The 24,188-nt window shown below is 42.1% G+C and overlaps 1 protein-coding gene across 4 annotated transcripts in view; it reads right to left on the reverse strand.

Annotated features, from left to right (window-relative positions):
- Positions 1-24,188, reverse strand: part of LOC134343349 (coiled-coil domain-containing protein 68-like) — a 126,062-nt gene that overhangs the window by 69,436 nt on the left and 32,438 nt on the right. For 3 of the 4 annotated variants that reach the window (XM_063042043.1, XM_063042044.1, XM_063042042.1), the window contains exons 2-4: positions 22,600-22,744; positions 19,207-19,290; positions 7,910-8,059 (exon numbers count right to left, since the gene is read on the reverse strand). In XM_063042043.1, the coding sequence (XP_062898113.1) occupies positions 7,910-8,059; positions 19,207-19,290; positions 22,600-22,716 (351 nt within the window). In that variant the 5' untranslated portion in view covers positions 22,717-22,744. The remainder of the gene's footprint in view (positions 1-7,909; positions 8,060-19,206; positions 19,291-22,599; positions 22,745-24,188) is intronic. The other variant, XM_063042045.1, reaches the window with a different exon arrangement.

Here is a 24,188-nt window from a genome sequence, read left to right on the forward strand (position 1 = left end):
CCTGCTACGTATTGCAAAGACAAGTTTCACAACATATGCTGGTGATATTAAATCTGATTCTGATTAGAAGGGTGTCCCTATAAAACAACAATGGTCTTATTGTCTATTTCAGGAAGAAAGAGCACATAGGTTATTGTGACTAACTATGGTTGAGGGAGGAATTTTAACAAAGGCAAGTTGAGAACTGCATTATTTCTAATGCCAGGTAAACAACATTCTGCCCGAAGAAAAATTCAGTACTGAACTCATGACAATTTATTATCTGTGCTCCCACCTGTAGATCCAGTTTGCTTTCCTGTTGCATCAGTGTCTCTGTCACAACACTTAACAAGCCATAGCTTGACCAACACACTCAAAATACTGGAGGAACTCAGCAGGTCAGGCAGCATCTACGGAGATGTACAGAAGGTCCAGAGGAGGTTCACAAGAATGATCCCAGGTGTGGTAAACCATGTATATATGTTGTAACTCGGTTACCTGTCTGGACACACCCCTCTGCTGACTGCCCCGTGGCTCCTCCCACAGAGTCCTATATAAAGGTGTTCGTCTTGCCCCTCCCCCTCAGTCCGGGGGCAGACACTCACTGTGGAGGTCGTATTGTACAGCGAATAAAAGCCTTTCAGTACTTTACCAAACTTCAGTCATCTGGAGTAATTGAAGGTGCTTCAATTTTATTCACTGTACATTTTAAAACATGGAACAGGTCCTGAGACCAGAAAAATTAGACCTCCATCCGCAAATGCCTGACGCTGGAAACGCTTTCGAACTCTGGCTGGCCTGCTTTGAAGCGTATCTAGAGGAGATTAAAGTGACCAATCCCGTAGCGAAGTGCAAAGTTCTACTCTCCAGGGTCAGTCCACGGGTTTATTCGCTGATCAGAGACCAGCCGAACTACGACGGCGCGGTGAACGCACTCAAAAGACAATACCTGCAGCCGATAAACAGCGTCTATGCTTGGTATCGCTTAGCGACACGGCAACAACGGTCCGGGGAATCGAGTGCTGAGTTTGTCCGGGCCCTACAGACGCTCGTGCGAGCCTGCAATTGCCAGGAGCTGACAGCGGCGCAGCATGCAGAACTCCTAGTGAGAGACACCTTCGTTACGGGGACCAGGTCAGTGTACGTGCGCCAGCGGCTGCTGGAAAAAGCCGATCTTACCCTAAGTTCAGCGATCGAGCTGGCTGATACGTTGAAGGCCGCTCTGCACAACTCCAAGGCTCTCCAGGATCCCTCGCCCACCGCTGTTCGCCAACCTGACCCCCGACTGTAAACCTGTGGCAACTAAAAGCAGGAGGTACAGCGCAGGGGACAGAGCTTTCATTAAGTCGGAGGTGCAGCGGCTGCTCAGGGAGGGGGTCATTGAGGCAAGCACAAGTCCTTGGAGGGTGCAGGTGGTGGTTGTTCGGAACGGGGAGAAGAATAGGATGGTCGTGGACTATAGCCAGACCATCAATAGGTTCACGCAGCTCGATGCGTACCCTCTACCCCGCATCGCGGATATGGTCAATCAGATAGCACAGTACAAGGTGTACTCGACCATAGACCTAAAATCCGCTTACCGTCAGCTCCCCATCCGCCGGGAGGACCGCCCTTACACTGCCTTCGAGGCAGACGGCAGGCTTTATCAATTCCTGCGCGTCCCCTTTGGTGTCACGAATGGTGTATCTGTCTTCCAGAGGGCAATGGACTGGATGGTGGACCAGTGCCAACTGAAGGCCACGTTCCCATATCTGGATAACATCACCATCTGCGGTCACAACCAGCAGGATCACGACAACAACTTCCAAAAATTTCTCCAAGCGGCCAAATCTTTCAACCTCACCTATAACAAGGACAAGTGTGTATTTGGGACCACCCGACTTGCTATCCTTGGGTGTGTCATGGAGAATGGAGTCATTGGCCCTGACCCCGACCGTATGCGCCCCTTGTTGGAACTCCCTCTTCCCAACACCCTCAGAGCCCTCGAAAGGTGCCTGGGCTTCTTTTCATATTACGCCCAATGGGTCTCTAACTATGCAGACAAGGCCCGCCCCCTGGTCAAGTCCACCACATTCCCCCTCTCAGCCGAGGCCCGTGCGGCCTTCAGCAGCATAAAAGGGGACATTGCCAAAGCAGCAATGCATGCGGAGGATGAGTCCATTCCCTTCCAAGTAGAGAGTGACGCCTCTGACTTTGCACTGGCTGCTACCCTCAACCAGGCGGGAAGACCAGTGGCATTCTTCTCCCGTACCCTTCAAGGCCCTGAAATTCGTCACTCCGCGTTAGAGAAAGAAGCCTAGGCCATAGTGGAAGCTATAAGGCACTGGAGGCACTATCTTGCCGGCAAAAGGTTCACCCTGCTAACTGACCAGCGCTCAGTCGCATTCATGTTTAATAATCAGCAGCGGAGCAAAATCAAAAATGATAAAATTCTGAGGTAGAGAATCGAGCTCTCCACCTACAACTATGACATCATGTACAGGCCTGGGAAGCTCAACGAGCCCTCCGATGCCCTATCCCGGGGAACATGTGCCAGCGCGCAGATCGACCGGTTATACACCCTACATGTAGACCTTTGCCACCCGGGAGTCACCCGGCTTTTCCACTTCGTGAAAGCCCGGAACCTGCCTTACTCCCTTGAGGAGATCAGGATGATGACCAGGGACTGCCAAGTCTGCGCAGAGTGCAAACCGCACTTCTACCGACCCGAAAAGGCACAACTCATCAAGGCCACCCGCCCCTTTGAGCGACCGAGTGTTGACTTTAAGGGCCCCCTTCCCTCCACCGACCTCAATGTGTACTTTCTTAACGTTATCGACGAGTACTCGCGGTTCCCCTTCGCCATCCCCTGCCCCGACACCACTACCACGTCAGTTATAAAAGCCCTGTGCAAGCTCTTCACTCTGTTCGGATACCCATGCTATATCCACAGTGACAGAGGGTCCTCGTTTATGAGTGACGAGCTGCGCCAATATCTACTGGCTAGGGGAATTGCAACTAGTAGGACCACGAGCTCTAATCCCCGGGGGAATGGACAGGTAGAGAAGGAGAATGGCACAGTGTGGAAAGCCACACTCTTAGCCCTCAGGTCAGAGGGACTGCCGGTCTCCCGCTGGCAGGAGGTCCTTCCCGAGGCACTCCACTCCATCCGCTCCCTGTTATGCACAGCCACCAATGCCACCCCTCATGAGCGGCTCCTTCGCTGTACAATACGACGTCCACAGTGAGTGTCTGCCCCCGGACTGAGGGGGAGGGGCAAGACGGACACCTTTATACAGGACTCTGTGGGAGGAGCCACAGGGGCAGTCAGCAGAGGGGTGTGTCCAGACAGGTAACTGAGTTACAACATATATACATGGTTTACCACATTCACCCCTCCTTTTTTTAAAAAAAAAGAGTCCCGCGGGGGACAAACAAGCGAGGAGCAATAAATACTCCCCGATAGTCGAGAGGGTTCACTTACTTCATGCGAACCCCCAGTATGCCTACGTGGTTTTACCTGATGGGCGGGAGGACACGGTCTCCATCCGCGACCTGGCACCCACAGGAGCTCCGGGCCCCTACCCTGAACAGTCCGTGGTGACTATTGACCCTGTACCCACCAATGTATGTACCGAGACACCGTGCACCCCAAACCCTATACAGACACCACACGACACTCCCATACCGGGCGTGACGCACACGCACAAGGGATTACCAACACCTAACGTGCTGGTACCTGAAGTCAGGCCGGAGCCAGCACAACCGCCATCGACGGACTCGACCGCCTGATAGACTTAACCTGTAAATATACTTCTTGTAAATATTGTCAGTCACTTCACCCCGCGGGACTCTTTTTTTAAAAAAAAGGAGGGGTGAATGTGGTAAACCATGTATATATGTTGTAACTCGGTTACCTGTCTGGACACACCCCTCTGCTGACTGCCCCTGTGGCTCCTCCCACAGAGTCCTGTATAAAGGTGTCCGTCTTGCCCCTCCCCCTCAGTCCGGGGGCAGACACTCACTGTGGAGGTCGTATTGTACAGCGAATAAAAGCCTTTCAGTATTTTTAGCAAACCTCAGTCTTTTGGAGTAATTGAAGGTGCTTCACCAGGAGTGTTTGATGGCTCAGGGCCAGAACTCACTGGGGTTTAGCAGAATGTGGCGGAGTGTGATCTCATTGAAGCCTATCAAATATTGAAAGGTCTGGATAGAGTAGACGTGGAGGGGATGTTTCCTACAGCAGAAGAAGTTTAGGACCCCAGGGCACAGCCTCAGAATAGAAGGATGTGCATTTAGAACAGCAATGAGGGAAGATTTATTTGGTCAGAGGGTGGTGAATTCATTGCCGCAGACAGTTGTGCAGACAAGTCAAGCAGAGGTTGCTAGGTTCTTGGTTAGTCAGGCTGCCAAATGCTATAGGGAGAGGCAGGAAATGTGGTTCAGAGGGATAATGGATCAGCCATGATGGGGTGGCAGAGTGGACCAAATGCGCTGAATGGCCGAATTCTACTCCTATATCTTGTGGTATGGTCTTATGGCTTTGATAAAACAATACGTTCTTGTATCCAAATCTTCTTTCTTTCTTTATCAATCTTTTCATTAATTTTAAAAAAGTACATATATACAAACAAGAGGAAGATTATCTCAGATATCTATATCGATAACAATACATATAAAAGGTAAAATAAACATTATCAAGATCATACATAGTATTAATCTAATAGTATATAATAATAAATAAGATAATTAATTCTCCTCTTATCATTTCATGAAAAGAAAAAAAGAAACTTCTATAATTTTTATATATAAACATAAACCCACTCTTCTCTATAAACAAAAACAAAAAAGAAAAAAAAGGGGACTGGGCAGCCCATATTGAGAGTAAAAGCAAGAAAAAAAGAGAAACTTTCTGATCAAATCCAAAGTTTTGAGAAAGTAACTGGAAGAGCAAGAAATCAAACCATATGAAAATATTGAATAAAAGGTTGCCAGGTTTCTTCAAATTTAAAGGATGTTAATCAACGTCCGACTTCTTATTTTCTCTAAACTGAGACAGGACATAATGGAGGAAAGCCAATAAAAAACAGTGGGTGGATTGGGGACCCTCTATTTAAGCAAAATGGCTTTCCTAGCCAATAAAGTTGTAAAAGCTATCATCCGTTGAGCGGAAACAGGAACTTATCCTGCTTCCGGTGAAATGATCCCAAAAATTGCTGTAAATAAATTTGGTCGTAGGTCCAAATTCAAGACTTTTGATAAAGTTTTAAAGACATCTTTCCAAAAATTATCTATCTTGAAACAAGACCAAAACATATGAGTTAAAGTAGCCACCTCATCTGTCACTAATAGGATTAATATTGGGAAAAATATGGGCTAATTTATCCTTTGACATATGTGCCCGATGTACTACCTTGAACTGTACCAAGGAATGATGGGCACAAATAGATGAGGTATTTACCAAATGAAAAAATTTATCCCATTGATTATCTGAAAGTGACTCTCGAAATTCCAATTCCCACCCAGCTTTAATTTTATTGTTAGATACCTTTCACAAATTCAATAACCATTTATAATTTATAACTATCAATCCTTTTTGAAATGGTTTAACCTAAAAAAGGGTATCTATCATATTGGGTGGATAAGCAGAGGAAAAGTTTGGAAGTAAACTATGTAAAAAATTCCTAATTTGTAAATATCTAAAAAAGTGTGCATTAGATAAGTCATATTTGTCCACTAACTGAGTGAAGGACATTAAACAATCCCCCATAAACAAATCTAAAAAAGTTATTATTCCTTTGCTTTTCCAAATTAAAAAGGTCTGATCGGAAATTGATGGTTTAAAAAAAAATTAAGATGGATTTTACTAGAAAGAACAGGGTTATTAAACTCAAAAAATCTACGAAACTGAAACCAAATTCTTAATGTATGTTTAATAATGGGATTGAGGTCTCGACTACCAATCAAAAAGGAAAAGAAGCTCCCGGTAAAGAGGCCAAAGAATACCCCTTCACCGAGTTTTTCTCCAAATCCACCCATAAAGGACAGTCATGTATGTCTGAATAATGATTTCCAAAACAAGATATATTGAATATTAATTGCCCAGTATTACATTCTAAAATTTGGCACAGCCATACTGTAAGATAAAATTTTAGAGTCTATTCTATCAAAAAACAGTTTAGGAACAAAAGAAGGGATTGCTTGAAATACATATAAGAACTTCGGTAGCACTATCATTTTAATAGCATTAATTCAACCAATTAATGATAATGTCATATGAGACTATTTAGAAAGTATTTGTTGCGTGTATTCAATTAATGGAAGAAAGTTATATTTATACGGGTCCTTAAAATTTCTGGTAATTTTAATACCAAGATAAGTAAAGTTATTTTTCGCAATGCTAAAAGGAATTTGATCGTATTGATCCAAGTAGTTATTAATAAGAAATAACTCACTTTTGTGCAAATTTAATTTATATCCAGAAAAACTACTAAATTTAGAAAATATAGATAACATAGGGGGAATAGATTTCTTAGTATCTGAAATTTAAACTAACAGGTCATCTGCATACAATGAAAACTTACGCACTTTATCTCCTCTCTTAATACCTTGAACATTGTTGGAGTCCCGAAGGGCAATAGTAAGAGGTTCTCAAGCCAGGTTGAATAACAGCAGACTAAGAGGACAGCCCTGCCGGGTACCCCAATATAGCCTAAAATAAGGAGGTTGTTAGTTATAACTGCCACCATAGGAGCTTGATAGATCAGCTTAATCCAGGAAATAAAACCTGGACCAAAATTAAATCTTTCTAAAACCTCGAATAAATGTATCCAACTCGATAAGAGAGAAAAACACCAACTCTAATTATCTACTTAAAACTACAAAACTACGTTTATTAGGACAGAACAGAGCAAGCATTAAAATACTTACCCAGGCATGCTTGGTTCCCTCTCACTGCAGCACTCCATACTGCCTGATCTGTGGTATTGTTCATGGCCAGCCCAACGGTGAAGCCCCAAAAGAACTACCCAAAGCCCCCGAATGCCCCATTTTATAACCGTTCCACTGATATGAAATTCTGCTGTAAGTGAATCAATATGTAGCACCATCTCAAACCACTGAATTAGAACCAATCACTTGTCACCTCTATTTACAAATACCAACCCTTGAGGACCTCCATTAGCCTGGGTTAACTATAGATGGGGCATCTCAGTTGTCTACATGATATGCACGCCAGTACAATATGGAGAGACAACAGGACCCATACAACAGGCCACCCCTCTCCATGCAGCTGATGAACCCAAAGGAACATTAGATATCAATACAGTTTAGCACCAATGGCATCACAGCAGTTGCTAGTCAGCATTGAACTGAATTTAGGACTGCCTGTGGGGTTCCAGCTCTGGATTTTTCCTTTGGGGTTTACTCCCAGTGCCTTCCCCATGAGTGGGTACAGCCACAAAGCAGCAGAGTTTTGAGATCAGAGTTTTCCTTCTCCAAGATGAGCTGCCAACCGTGGCAGACAAGTCTCATCTGTCTAAAGTGACTGGTTTTAAGGCCAGTAACCTGCCTTTGCCCCTTCTCCTGTCAGCAGATAGGATTCCACCAGGCTTATGAAGGCCAGAAGCTGGACTTAATTGTCAGAGACAGCTTGAGATGCATGCCACTGAGAGCATTAATAGCAAGTGGGAGCTTATTCCCATTATTTCCCCTGGCTAAAACAACCTCAATGAGTCCCTTACCTACTGTATGTTCAACTAACTTCCACAATATTCCCACATTAGTGATCAATGCACCTGCAGCCAGCTCTGTTACATTCAAGGCCACAGTGGTGGTGAGGCATTCAACAAGCACAAAGATTAACCCTTTACAATACAGGAGGGGAACAAACAGTTGACTGATTGGGCCAAGACCCTTCATCAGGAGATGTTTATGATTTGACACACCATACCTGTGTAGCCAGTTCTTTGTTTTCTTGTAGAAGAGCACAAAGTTCTGCATCCTTGGCTTTAATCTCATCCAGAATCTGATGATACTTGGAACATAGTTCGGTCATAGACGGGTCAGATTCGTTTGTATCAGACGACTCTGCCAGTGTTGTCTGCAAAAAATCACATGAAGTGTTATAAGACCGTATGATATAGGAAAAGAATTAGGCCATTTGGTCCATCACATCTGCCCTACCATTTCATCATGGCTGGTCCATTTTCCTCTCAGTCCAAATATCCTGCCTTCTCCCAGTAACCCTTCATGCCCTGACTAATCAAGAACTTATCAACCTCAGTGGAGGCTAGCTCAGTAAATATATAAATATTTTAAAAGACAAGGTTGGATAGATCTTTGCATGGTAGGGAGATTAAGGGTTATCGAGAAAAGGCAGGTAGGTGGAGGTGAGCCCATGGTCAGATCAGCCATGATCTTGTTGAACGGTGGAGCAGGCTCGATGGGCCAGATGGCCGACTCCTGCTCCTATTTCTTATGTTCTTGTGTTCTCCACCCTAAATATACTCAATGACTTGGCCATTGAGTTATTGTTATTGACTGGTTACTTTGGTAAAATCCCATCTTCCCCAGAACATACCGGTGCAACCCTGCACTACCAGCATAGAGAGCGTCCTTACATGTCTCTCAGGTTGTATTATTAGTTTTTGTGCTTCTGCATGTTTACTGCTAGCTTATATATGCTACAGGAATGTGTGGCTTGTGCTGTGCATGACTGTAGGTGTGGTGTTTTGCACCGTGGCCCTGGAAGAACACTGCTTTATTTGGTTATATTCATGGGTATTTATGTATGTTTGAATGACAATTAAAAATGTGAACATCAACTATAACATTCTGGTTTGTTGCCACGTCCTCTCACAACATATGAAAACTAAAGCGGGCTGTCAGGTCAGAAGAAAAGGTTTTTGGCTGCAGATTACCATCATTGTAGGACTTGTATGTGTCCAGGACAAGGAAGCAGACAGGAAAAACCATTGTGGACACTGCTCACCCGGCAAACCGCCTCTTCCAAAAGCCCCCCTTCTGGAATATGCTTTCGGGCTATTAACAAAAAGACCACAGCATCTTATAAGTTTCTTCCCCAGGCAGTTAATCTGATCTACCATTCTATGTAGCCCCTGCCCGCTCAGGCACTGCACTGCATTGTAAACACTTCAGACCACTTTTTTATAATGCTGTTTATATCCACGTGGAGCATTGTCGCAGGAAAGTAGCATCCAGCACCAGCAACCCTACCACACAGGCTGTGCACCCTTCTTGCCGCTGCCACCAGGAAGAAGGTACCAAAGCCTTCGGAATCACACCACCAGGTTCAGGAATAGTTATTACCCTTCAGCTATCAGGTTCTTGAACCAGAAGGGACAACTTCTCAATTTCACTCGCCCCATCACTGAACTGTTCCCACAATCTATGGGTTCACTTTCAAGGACCAATCATCTCAAGTTCTCGATCGTCCAAAGTACATTTATTATCAAAGTACATATATGTCACCATATACAACCCTGGTATTCATTTTCTTGCAGGCATAGTAAATAAATACATAATAGAATTAATAACCAGAATAGGATCAATGAAAGATCTCACCAGATGGGCATTCAACCAATGTACAAAAGACAATAAACTGTGCAAATACAAAAAGAAAGAAATAATAATAATAATAAGTAAATAAACAATAAATATTGAGAACATGAAATGAAGAGTCCTTGAGAGTGAGTCCCTAGATTGTAGGATCATTTCAATAATGGACAAGTAAAATTAAGTGAAGTTATCCCCTCTGGTTCAAGATGATGATGTTTGAGGAATAGTAACTGTTCCTTAACCTGGTGGTGTGAGTTCTGAGGCTTCCGTACATTCTTCCTGATGGCAGCAGTGAGGAGGGAGCATGACCTGGTTGATGGGGGTGCCTGATGATGGATGCTGCTTTCCTGCGACAATGCTCCACGTAGATGTACTCAATGGTGGGAAGGCCATAAGGATTTGGAGAATGGGAACCCTAACAAACTGGTTTGTAATTCACAAACATTTATTGTGCTTGAATGTATGGTAAACGGGAGGCTTTTAAACATGAAATATGGAGAATTCAGGAACAGCATGTTCTATTTGGAATGAAGGGAAAACTGGCAAGATTAAGGAATCCTGGATGAAGAAGAATACTGAGAGAATCTGGTCAGGAAAAAGAAGGAAGAATATGTTAGATATCGGAGCGAGGATCAAGGAGTTCCTTGAGGAGTATAAAGAATATAGGAATACATTTAAGAATGAAATTAGGAAATTAGATTTGGAGTTGGCATCAATATGATTTAGGGGTGGCATGGTCGTGTACTGGTTAGTGCAACACTGTTATGGAGCCAGCTGTAAGATTGGGGCTTTGATTCTCACTGCTGTCTGTAATGGAGTTTGTACATTCTCTCCTTGACCATGTGGGTTTCCTCTGGGTGCTCCGGTTTCCTCCCGTAGTCCAAAGATGTACAATCAGGGTTAGTAATTTGTGGGCATGCTACATTGGCACTGGAACTCCTGGGTTGCTCGATGATTTGATTTGACACAAACGATGCATTTCTATGTACATGTGACAAGTAAGGCTAATCTTTGATCTCAAACACAGATTCTGCAAATACAGGAAATCCACACACAAAATGCTGGAGGAACTCAGCAGGTCAGATAGCTTCTACAGAAAAGAATAAAGAGTGAGTGTAATCTTTAATCTTTTCTAACTTCCAGTAACTGCTCCTCTGTTTTCCTACCCTTGGTTTTCCCTTATTCCTGTGCCCTCTTCACCTCCTCTCTTCCCCTCACCTCCACCCTTGTGTGACCTACCCATTATCCACATCTTCCTCACTCTGATTCCCCAGTTCCTTTTCTTTATCCCACTCTTCACTGTTCTCTCATATTGGATTCTTTCTTCTTCGGACCTTTGCTTTTTCTGCCTATTACCTCCCAGATTCTCAATCATTCGCTTTTACCCCTTCCCTCCCCCACCTTCCTATTTTCCTGTCTCACCTATTACCCATCAGCTCACGGTCCTCTCCTCCCCCCCCACCCAGACTTTTATTCCAGCCTCTGACCACTCTCTTGGTCCATCGGCCCAAAATGCTGACTGTTCATTCCCCTCCATAAATGTTGCCTGACCTACTCAGTTCCTTGAATATTTTATGTGTTTTGCTTCAGATTTCCAGAATCTGCAGAAGCTCTTGTGTCTGAATTCTCTGGTGGAGTTTGGACAAGATTTGTGTTGATATCCCAAAATTGCCATCACAATGTTGGCAAATGCCAGCAGTTCTGGCAAATTCCTGACCATAAACTACACCCAGTGGCCATGTTATTAGGTAAACCTGTACAACTGCTCATTAATTAAATACCTCATTATCCAATCATGTGGTAGCAACTGCATAAAAACAAACAAATATGGTCAAGAGGTTCAGTTGTTGTTCAGACCAAACATCAGAATGGGAAAGAAATTTAATATGAGTGACTTTGACCGTGGAATAATTGTTAGTGCCAGACGGGTTGGTTTGAGTATCTCAGAAGCTGCTGATCTCCTGGGATTTTCACATAACAGTCTTTAGAGTTTACAAAGAATGGCACAAGAAACAAAAAAAAACATCAAGTGAGTGGCAGTTCTGGGGGGGCGTCACGTGATGACGTAGGATTGAGACGTGTAAATCCAGCTCTCCCGTAAAAAATCAGCAAAGTACCGTTTAAAAAAGTAAAGTTAATAAATACTTTCTGAAAACGACTTATAAACTTTGTAAGACTACTCTATGATATGCCTCGTAACCCGCAGCGATGGAGCCTCGGATTCAGGTTGGATATCCTTCAGAGGAGACGCATTTTATCTCTGACGTAGAAGAATGGGGAGCAATGGGGGCAGTAGCGGTCTCTCGGAAGAAGATGCCGGAATTGCGCATGCGCAAATCAACACAATTTAAACTACAAGAACTGACGGCCACTGCAACTGAAAGTGACTCAGAGTCAGAATTGGATATCGCAGAGAATACAGATGAAGAAGAGGAGGAAGAACTGGAAGAGACTGGAAGTAAAGGAGACGACAGAGACACAAGAGAGGCTTTATTGCAATTAACGGCTGAACTAAGAAAATTAAGAACAGAGCTTAGAGGCGTGAAGATGTGCTATGATAAAGCTATGAAAAGATGGGATAAAATGGATAAGAAACTTCAGAAGATGGAAAGAAGAATGGAGCATATTAACGATAGAGTGGAAAAACAGAAAATAATGTGCTTGTCTGGAACACGGAAAGAAATCGACTCTTGGAGAAAGTGGACGTGTTGGACAATTTTAGTAGACGTAATAACATTAAAATTGTTGGTCTTAAAGAAGGTATAGAGGGAGATAATCCAATAGAATTTTTTCAAAGATGGATCCCGAAAACCTTGCAAATGAAAGAGGAAGACCGATCAATTGAAATTAGACGGGTACATAGAGCTCTAAGACCAAAACCACAAGATGACCAATATCCACGATCAATTTTAATAAAATTCTTAAGATTTCAAGACAAAGAAAGGATTCTACAGGCAGCTGCCCAAGCTGCCAAGAAGAGAAAAGGGCCACTGATGATAGAGGGGAAGAAAATTTTTTTCTACCCTGACATAAGTTATGAACTTTTGAAAAGAAGGAAGAAGTGTAATCCAGTGAAAAAAGCCCTGTGGGATCACGGTTATCAATTTATATTGCGTTATCCTGCAACCTTGAAGATTTTTTTGCCTGGTGGAGAAAAAATATTTTTTGACGATTACCGGAAAGCGGAGGAGTTTGTGTGAGATTCTTTGAATATTCACCAGATACAAGAACAAATTTAAGGGAGCGAGATGGATTGAAGATGAAGACTGGATCAAGGATTAGGCCTGTTGAATTTTTAGGCAGATGAATATATAAATATATTATTAATTATATGAGGGAGGGGAAGAAAGGTTAAAATTTGAGGAATATTAGCTGGGAATAATAACATTAATTTTTTTTTATATATATATATATATAATTTTTTGTTACGGGGGAGCTGGAAGAAACACTGACCAATCGCCACATTATTCATGAGTGCAAGCATAGCAATAGCCACGACCCGCACAATGGAGGGGGGTAGTGTTGTGTATCTTTCATTCACAACATTAGTGGGGGGGTATCTTGTTTTTTTCTTTTTTTTTGTATCTTATCTATCTTTTTTTTCTTTTTGCCTGGATGATTGGGAGGGAAACACATAGCAACATGGTGAAGTTCAAAGAGATTCCAAAGGGAACTATGAGAGTAGAGAAGTTAAGTAAAGTTTTAGATTTTAAGAGATAAATATGTAACATTTTTGAATATTTGGAGCCTTTATTTATAGCTCCGATGATGAAGATCTTGGTTCCTTGGGGGAAAGTAACAAATATATATAAAATTTATTTTTATCCCATGGAGCATGTGCAAACCTTCCAATACTCAGGCGGTTCCCTTTTTTTTTCTTTTTTTCTTTTCTTTTTAGATAGGAGTATATATCGGGGGGGGAGGGTTAAGGGGAGGGGGGAGGGTTAAGGGGAGGGGGGGAGGGTAGATATTTTTCTTTCTCTTGTATCACTTTGAAAACTCAATAAAAATTACATTAAAAAAAAAGTGAGTGGCAGTTCTGTGAGCAAAAGATGCTTGTTATTGGGAGAGATCAGAGGAGAATGGCCAGACCGGTTCATACTGGTGACAGTAAATCAAATTAACATGTGTTACAACAGAAGTGTGCAGAAGTGTTCTCTGAACACACAACACATTGAACCTTGAAGTGGATGGGCTACAGCAGCAGAACACCATGAACATACACTCAGTGGCCATTTTAGTAAGTACACGAGGTAGCTAATAAAGTGGCCATTGAGTGTATATCTCAATTCCAAACAAAGCAATTAATTAATAGAGCAGCTTTCAGGGAAATTTTATCAAGGTAGGTGGAGCATAAATCCATTGTTATGAATAGAAATTCCCGAGGAATGACAATGAAGTACAAATATTAGGTGTGACAATAAGGATAACTCTTGCATCACTTAGGGTGTAGCATGAAACAGGTGGTGTCATATAGTGAGTCAAATCATATTTTGCTGTGGGCGTATGTACTCAAGAAAAAACAATATAAGTTAAAATATGATTAAGTTAGTCATAAGGTGATTTGATAGAGGTGTACAATGTCAGAATCAGAATCAGGTTTAATATCACTGGCATATTGTATGTCATGAAGTTTGTTGTTTTTCCAGCACTGGTACAGTTCAATACATAATTATTTTAAAAAACTGTATATTACAATGTTATATGTAAATATGTATATGTCAATAAGTAGTTCAAAAGGAGAGCAAATAAGAAAAAAAAGAGGTAGCATACATGGGTTCAATGTTCATTCAGAATTCTAATGGCTTAAGACTCACACAACCAGGTTATTGACCCTTAACCATCAGGGTCTTCAACTAGAGGGGATAACTTCTCTCAACTTCACTCACCCCATCACTGCTGTTCCCACAATCTTTGGATTCACTTTCAAGGACTCTTCACCTCATGTTCTTGAAAATGCATCTCGGGGTTGTATATGGTGACATTTATGTATTTTGATAATAAATTTACTTTGAACTTTGAAGTTTGAAGAAACTGTTCCTATACTGTTGAGTAGAAGATGATAAGAGGCATAGATTGAGTGGACAGCCAGAGACATTTATCCAGGACAGAAATGGCTCATACAAGGGGACAAAATTTTAAGGTGATTGCAGGAACGTATCGGGAGGGGGGGGATGTCGGAGGTAAGTTGTTTTACACAGAGAGTGGTAAGTCCATGGAACGCTCTGCAGTGGTGGTCATAGAGGCAGATACAGAAAGGGCATTTAATAAACAATTAGGCATATAGATGATAGAAAAAACGGGCTATGGAGGGTGGAAGGATTAGATTGATTTCAGAGTAAATTTAAAAGTTCACACAACATCGTGGGTCGAATACCCTGCACTGTACTGTACAGTTCAATGTTCTATGTACTATATTAGAGAGAAACAAAATTTCTATCCATACAATATTTTCAAAACATTTACACACAACAAATCAATTAACGCTGATGAAGAGTATTGATAATGGCTGGGGTCACCTATCTTATAAAGACAGCGTCTAGAAAAAGACAATGGCAAACCGCTTCTGTAGAAAACTTGCCAGGACAATCATGGTCATGGAAAGGCCATGATCGCCTACATCATTCTAGACACGTTACAAAACGAACAACTGACAAGGAAGGAACAATTACATCTTTTATAAAAGTGCATTTGTTTTTTTCCCCAGTTTTAACTTAATTTAATTATGATGGGTGTAAATTGGGTAAATGTATGCAGGCTTTTCCCCCTAATTTTGGGTGAGATCATTGGTTGAGGGTGAAAGGTGAAAAGTTTAACTGGAACACGAGGGGGAACTTTTTCACTCAGAGTCTGGTGAGAGTATGGAACGAGCTGAGGGAGGAAGTGGTGAATATGGGTTCAATTTCAACACTTAAGAGAAATTAGGATAGGTACATGGATGGAAGGGGTATGGAGGTTATGGTTCAGGTACAGATCAATAGGGCAAGACAGAATAATAGTCCAGCTTGGACTAGGTGGGTCAAGAGGCCTGTTTCTGTGCTACAATGTTCTATGACTCTATGATTCAATTAACATAATTTAATTTAACTTCATTTTGTTTTTTTTTCTAATTGGTCTATGTGATTTTGAATACTTCTCAATGTCAAAGGTATTCACAGAACTTAAATGACAAACACCATTTTGACATGAATACCGGATGTTACACAGAACAGTGCAATACCAACTACACCATTTTGACATGAATACCGGATGTTACACAGAACAGTGCAATACCAACTCTTTAGCCCATGATGGTGGGTCGGCCATTTTACCTACCGGAAGATCAATCTAACCCTTCCCACCTACAGAGCCCTCTATTTTCCTATCATCAATGTGCCTATCTAAGAGTTTCTTAAGTGTACCTTATGTACCTGCCTCTTCCACCACCCCTGGCAGGGGTCACCATGCAACCAATAGACTGTGTAAATATCCTATCTCTGACCTCCCCCCTATACTTTCCTCCAATCACCTTAAAATTATGCTCTCTTGTATTAGCCATTTTCACTCTGGGAAAAAGTCAGTATTGCCATCTGCTTGTGCTAGCTGACTCTCGCTCTCTGCTGCCACAGGCTTCTCTCATGCACTGGGAATCAGCTTCCTTGAGGAAGATGGTGCCCTGGACCAGCTAGAATGAGCAATGTAATCTGGTGCAGAAGCAACCAACAACGTCAAGGTCAAGGAAGGTCTCACCCACTGTGAGGCAAGTAAAAAGTTTAAAATTCAAAGTAAATGTATTTTCAAAGTACATACTGTAAATGTCACCATATACAATCCTAAACTTCATTTTCTTGCTGGCATACTCAATAAATCCATAGTAGAATCAATGAAAGATTGTACCAACTTGGGCATTCAACCACCGTGCAGAAACAATAAACTGTGCAAGTACGAAAAGGAATAACAATAATCATAATAAATAAACAATAAATATCAAGAATATGAGATGAAGAATCTTTGAGGAAGAGTCCATAGGTTGTGGGAACATTTCAATGAAGGGCAAGTGAAGTTATCCCCTTTGGTTCAAGAGCCTGATGGTTGACGGCTAATAACTGTTCCTGAACCTGATGGTGTCCTATTGATAATGGATTACTGTTGGCTTACCGGTGGAGTCATACCCCGGTGAGATAGGGACATGCCTATCCTAGCACGCAAATTCAGCTCCGGCAGACAGGAAGGTGGTTCTGCAATGTTTCATGGAAAATGAAGGGTATGACAAGGCACAGAGAATGTCCTCGTCATCCACTGCAACCAAGGAGGGACCCAGTTTGTGACACTTGTTTCTACCACTGGACGTGGATTTCTGAGGTCAAGATAGTGGAACTGACCCAGTGTAATGGCTTTTCTGCTGCAAAATTCTCACGCAAGAAGACCCCTGTCATTGTCGGACACCACAGACAACCACCACTGTTGACGTACAGCAACTTTCCCCTACCCTACATCCTATGGCTAAGTACAGCTCTAATGCCATGTTTAAGTTTGCTAATGACATCTTTGTGTTATTGACCAGATCAAAACTAGATGCAAATTGGCATAAAGGATGGAGATTGAAAATTTGGTTGAATGGTGTCTCAACAACAACTTCTCACCCACCATCAATGAACTGATTATTAACTACAGGAGGAAGAAACTGGGGGTCCATGAGCCAGTTTTCATCAGGGACTTTAAATACATGGCATCACCATTTCAGAGAATTTGTCCTGGGACCAGCAGGTAAGTGCCATTATAAGAAGGTACCACAGCACCTCTACTTTCTAAGAGGTTTGCGTAGATTTGACATGTCATCTAAATCTTTGACAATCCTCCATAGATACACAGTGGAGAGTATCCTGACTGGTTGTATCAGGACCTGGTTTGGAAACACCAATACCCAGGAATAGAAATGTCCACAAAAACTGGTGGATACAGCTCAGCCCATCACAGGCAAAGCCCTCCTCGTTATTGAGCACACTTACAAGGAGCACTACCAAAAGAAAGCAGCATCAATCATCAAGGACCTCCACCATTTGAGCCATGCTCTCTGCTCACTACTATCATTGTTGGACAGGAGGTAAGGAGCTGTAGGTCCCACTCCACCAGTCACAGAGTCATTGAGGAGTACAGCACAGAAACAGGCCTTTCGGCCCATCTAGTCCATGCTGAAACCATTTAAACTACCTACTCCTATCAACCTGTTCCAGTACCATAGCCTTCCATGCCCTACCATCTATGTACTATCCCAAACTTCTCTTAAACAAGCTTGCATGTACCACTTGTGCTGGCAGCTTATTGCACACTCTCACGACCCTCTGAGTGAAGAAAATTCCCTTCATGTTCCCCTTAAACATCTCACCCTTCACATTTAACCTATGACATCTTGTTGCAGTCCTACCCAACATCAGTGGAAAAAGCCTGCTTGCATTTACCCTCTCTATACCCTTCATAATTTTATATACCTCTATTAAACCTCCTCTCAATCTTCAATGTTCTAAGGAATGCAGTCCTAACCTATCCAATCTTTCCTTATAACTCAGGACCTCTGGATCCAGCAACATTCTTGTAAATTTTCTCTGTACTCTTTCAACCTTATTTACTTCATTCCTGTAGGTATGATGTAAACAACAAACTCCACATAATACTCCAAATTAGGGTTCACCGATGTTTTATACAACTTTAATATAATATCCCATCTTCTGTACTCAATACATTGATTTATGCAGGCCAATATGCCAAAAGCTTTCTTTACAGCCCTCTCTAGCTGTGATGCCACTTTCAAGGAATTATGTCCCTGTATTCCCAGATCCCTTTGTTCTACCATACTCCTCAGTGCCCTACTCTTCATTGTGGAAGACCTACCCTGGTTGGCCCCACCGAATGCAAATCCTCGCACTTGTCTGCATTAAATTCCATCTGCAATTTTTCAGCCCATTTTTCCAGCTGATCTAGATCCCTCTGGAAGCCATGATAGCCTTCCTCACTGTCCACTACACCCCCAAACTTAGTGTCATCCACAAATTTGCTGATCCAGTGTACCACATTGTCATCCAGATCACTGATATAGGTGACAAGCAGGGAAGCACCTAGTAGTGATCCCTGCTGCACACCACTAGTCACAGGCCTCCAGTCAGACAGGTAATCCTCTATTATTACACCCTGGCTTCTCTCATAAAGCCAATGTTTAATCCAATTTACTATCTCATCCTAAATGCCAAGCAACTGAACCTTCTTGACCAGCCTGCCATGTGCGACTTTGTCAACTGCTTTACAAAGTTCATGTAGTCAACATCCAGTGCTTGCCTTCATCTACTTTCCTGGTAACTTCCTCAAAAAACTCTATAAGATTGATCAGACGTGACTTGCCACGCATGAAGTCATGCTAACTATCCTTAATCAGTCCACGCCTATCCAAATACTTACATATCCAGTCCTTTAAAATACATTCCAATAACTTTCCCACAACTAATGTCGGACCCATCGGCCTATAAATTCCTGGTTTTGGATGTATCATATTTCTTTATTTTCCTGTAACTGCCTGCAAGAAAATGGATCTCAATGTAGAATATGGTGACACAGTATGTATACTTTAATAATAAACTTACTTTGACTTTGATATTCTCCGCCAGCAGCAGTAAGATCAACAAACATATCTAATAATACCTTTATCTCTTGAGTTGGGCTGCGAATTAGTCCATCCTCAGCTTCAAACATATTCCGTCGCACATTCTGTAGTGTAATTCGCATCTAGAAGGATAACAGTTTGAGAAAAATCAGAATTTCAACAACTGACACCTCTGAATCTGCTGATAAATCAAATTCTTGGGGCTCCTATGGATTTTGTCTAAAATGAAAAGTAGTTCTTTGCCTGTTTTTGCTAAATGTTCAATGCTTTATAACACTTGTAACACAAAATAATAATTATCAGAAATCCCAAAAGTTCAGCATCCCCAATCAGAATCAGGTTTATTATCAGATATACATTGTGAAATTTGTTGCTTAGCAACAGTACAGTGCAATACATAAAATATTACTATAAGTTACAATAAGAAATATTAAAAAAGTGCAAAAAGGGAGCAAAGCAGTGAGGTATTCATGAACTATTCAGAAATATGATGGTAGATGGGAAGAAGCTGTTCCTAAAATGTTAAGTACATTCTTTTTTCAGGCTCCTGTACCTCTTCCCTGATGGTACTAATGAGAAGAGGATGTGTCCTCGATCTTAGGGTCCTGAATGATGGATGTCACCTTTTTGATAGACATCTCCATAGCCTATTGAAGATGTCCTCAATGGCGGGGAAGGTTGTACCTATGATGGTGCTCACAGGGTTTTCCATACTTCCTTTAAGCTCTCCAGGATCCCATTTCCTGCACTTCCTGGGTCCAATTTCCCAGGTTTTTCCTTAAACTAACTGGGACTGTAAGTTCCGTGCTTCCATAACACCCACTGGACACTGCTTCCCATACTCGATTTAAATCATCAGGGGCCCATTCTGCATTCCCTTTAAACCAGAAAAATTAAAGTGCTGCTACTAAATATCTAAAGAATATTAATTAAAATTATGTGGGAGTATTAATAAATCTACAGAAACCCTACCACTCTGACACCACCAAATTTGTAAGGGTATCAGATTATCAGAGTTAGGACATAGAACAGTAGACTGCAGGAAAAAGCCCTACAGCCCACAAAATTAGTAATCAAATGAACCATCACTTGCCTATCACTGAACTGTTCCCAAAATTTATCGCCTTCCTTTTAAGGACTCTTCATCTCCTGCTCTCGATATTTAGTACTCATTTATTTATTATCATTATCTCTTTTCTTCTTTCATTTGTATTTACACAGATTGTTGTCTTTAGCACATTGGTTTTCAGTCCTGTTGGTGTGGTCTTTCATTGTTTCTATTCTGGTTACTGGAATTACTGTGTATGCCCAAAAGAAAATGAATCTCAGGGTTATAAATGGTGCCATACATGTACTTTGATACTAAATTTACTTTGAAGTTTGAACTTCTGAACTCTGAACTAAACTAATCCTTGATGCCTCCGCACTCTCCATATCCCTCATATTCATGAGTTTATCTAAACATCTGTTAAAAATCCCTAATTGGGGTATGGACAGGAGATTCTGTGGCTGCGGAAGAAATGCCAGATGATGTGTTGCCTCCCAGTGCTAGGATCCAGGATGTCTTAGAGCAGTTGCAGAAGATTCCTAAAGGGGATAATGAGCATGGTGCACACTGGCACTAGTGACATACATAGGAAGGGGAAGAGGTCCTCACAATGAGTCTAGGGAGTTAGGAAAGAGGCTGAAGAGAAAGACTTTCAAGGTAGTAATCTCTGGATTACTCCCAGTGGTATGTACGAGCCGGGGCAGGAATAGAATGGCAGTATAGATGAATGAATGGCTGTGGAACTAGTGCCTGGCAGGGCTTCAGATGCTTGCATCATTGAAACCTCTTCTGGGGAAGGGAGTGACCTGTACGAGAGGGAGGGAAGCACTGAATCTGAAGGCAACCAATATCCTGGCGGGGAAGTTCACCGGTGCTGCACGGGGCAGGGGGGGGGGGCACGGTTTAAACTAGCTTTGCAGGGGGTTGGAACCAGAACACCAGGTCAGAAAGTGGAGGGATGGAGGGAAATGTAGATGTCAGGCAGGAGCAAAGTAAGCAGGTACGACAGGATGGATAGTTTGAAGTGTGTGGTATTTTAATGCTAGGAGTGACATGGGTAAAGGTCAATAGGTCAATACACAGAACTATGATGTGGTATATCCATTACACAGACTTCATTGAGAGAGGGACAAGAATAGGTGCTCAATGTCCCAGGGTTCCAATGATTTAGAAAAGATTGAGTGGGGGGGGGTAAAAGAGGGGAGAGGCGGAGTTGCCCTGCTCATCAGAGACAACATCACAGCTGCACTTAGAGGGGGCAGAGTAGTGTCTATATGGGTACAACTCAAAAATAGGAAAGGTGGAATCCCTCTGTGGGATTGTACTGCAGACACCTCCCCATCCCCCAGCAGTGAGCAGTTATGGAACAGTGACCACAACATCCTAAGTTTTAAGATAGCTACAGATAAAGATAAGTATGGACTCTGCTGTTAGAATGACTTTTGGGCTCAGCACATTTAAATTTAACAAATGACTTCAGCCACCAATCTTCAAATCTGAATATAAGCAGATTTAATTTAAAACACAGCTCTGAACAATAGGTTCCTAAAAGCCTAAATCACAATGTAAATTAAAATTCACTTAGATGTCTGTGGTGTGGGTGCGATTTGGGATGTATGAAGTTTGTGTGTGGTTTCAAAGAAAAACATTGTAGAAACATTGTAAATATGGAATTGTTCAGCACATAAAATATTAAGCCCCAGGTTAGATTAGCCAGACCTTTCCACCGAAAGCATCTCCAAATAATGCCTGCTTCATATCCACCAGTACTTTCCTCCGGTGATTTCATTCACACAACAACATTTGCGGGATAGTATTAAATTGGAGGAGGACAAATTAAGAAAGCATTTGAAAGGAGCTAGGGAGAGTTAATTGACAACAGCTGGTTTGGGGCAAGTCCAAATCTGACATGCGAAGGATTTAAGAGCATCTGGAAAACTATGGTCTAATTAGAGAGAGCCATCTTGGCTTTGTGCAGAGCAAGTCGTGTATTACTAACTTGATTGAGCTTTTTGATCAGTTGATGAGGGTGATTGATGAAGGCAGAGCTGCGGATGTGTCTACTCTACATGGATTTTAGTAAGGTGGTGACAAAGTCACTCATGGGCCCCTCAACCTCTTTCTCCTGCCTTCTCCCTGTAACCCTGATTAATCAAGAACCTTTCAACCTCCACTTTAAATAAACCCAATGAATTGGCCTCCACGGCCATATGTGGCTATGAATTCCACAGATTCACCACTCTCTGAATAAATTATCCTTCACAGGTGGTTATTTTGGTTTATCCACCTGTGGATAAATCAAAATATCCACCTGTGGCTCCTGTGAAGCCTTATATTTGATCAAAAGCAAAGTAGATTGTCATCAGAATTATTAATATTTCACCTGTTTTATGTATTCAGTCTCTTCTTTGATTTGTGAGATAGCAGATCCATAAAATGGTTTTCTTTCTTCTTTTTCATGGCTGTTGGCTTCCAATATCCTAATTTCACTGCAGTACATTGTGGGCACAATAATTATATAACCTTGTCTGAAGAAAAAAAAAGATATTAGACAATTCTATATATTGCTTTGATGTTTCATAACTCTGAATGGTATGTTTGTATTTCTTCTAATCAGATGTACACTCAGTATCCACTTTATTAGCTACCTCCTGCACCTAATAAAATGGGCACTGGGTGTACGATGGTGCCTCCCTGCTGCCGTAGCCCATCTACTTCAAGGTTCAACATGCTGTGTGTTCAGAGATGCCCTTCTGTACACCAATATAAGACCATAAGATATATGAGCAGAATTAGGCCAATTGGCCCATTGAGTCTTCTCCAACATTTAATCATGGCTGATCCATTTTTCCTCTCAGCCACAATCTCCTGCCTTCTCTCCGTATCCCTTCATGCCCTGACCAGTCAAGAATCTCTCAGCCTCTGCCTTAAATATACGTAAAGACTTGGCCTCCGCATCTGTCTGTGGCAACGAATTCCACAGAGTCATTTGAGTTACTATTGCCTTCCTGTCAGTATGAACCTGTCCAGCCACTCCCTTCTGATCTCTGACATTTTACCCACAGAACTGCCTTTCACTGTATTTTTTTGTTTGTGTTTTGCTCCACTCCCTGTAAACTCCAGCAACTGTCAAGAATGAAAATCCCAGGAGATCAGCAGTTTCTGAGATACTCAAACCACCCCATCTGGTACCAACAACCATTCCACAGTCAAAGTCACTTCAATCTTTTAGAACAGAAGTAAGGAAGAATTTTTTTAGCCAAAGAGTAGTGAATCTGTGGAATGTTCTGCGACGGACTACAGTTGAGGACAAGTCTGCAGGTATATTTAAAGCAGAAGCTGATAGATTCCTGATTGGTTGCAGTATCAAGGGTATGGTGAGAGGGCAGGTGTATGGGGTTGAATGGGACCCAGGATCAGCCATGATGAAATAGCGGAGCAGACTCCATCAGCTGAATGGCCTAATTCTGCTCCTATGTCTTATGGTCTTATAGTCTTACGATCACATTTCTTCCCCATTCTGATCGGTGGTCTGCGCAACAACTGAACCAATTGATCATATCTTCATGCTTTAGTGCATTCAGTTACTGCCACATGATTGGCTGATTAGATATTTGCATTAACGAGCAGGTGTACAGGTGTATCTAATAAAGTGGCCACTGAGTGCACGATGAACGTTCAGGTCAGACCATTGGTAAATTTTCTTGTGTAACTGTTCCAAATGAAGATTGTCTGGATGGCTGTAGATTGGCTATCCAAAACATTGCCACCATCCAGCACAGATTAAACGATTTGCTTTATTTTTTTTATATTGGTCTGTCTGTCTATTTATTTATTAGGATGCAGTGTCGAAAGGGCCTTTCTAGCCTTTTGAGCGTTACCACTCAGCAAACCCCGATTTAACCCAAGCCTTGGTCATGGGACAATTTACAATAACCAATTACCCTACCAACCGTTAGGTTTTTGGACTGT

This window comes from Mobula hypostoma, chromosome 3 (genome assembly GCF_963921235.1).
Source record: "Mobula hypostoma chromosome 3, sMobHyp1.1, whole genome shotgun sequence".
NCBI classification, from domain to species: Eukaryota; Metazoa; Chordata; class Chondrichthyes; order Myliobatiformes; family Myliobatidae; genus Mobula; species Mobula hypostoma.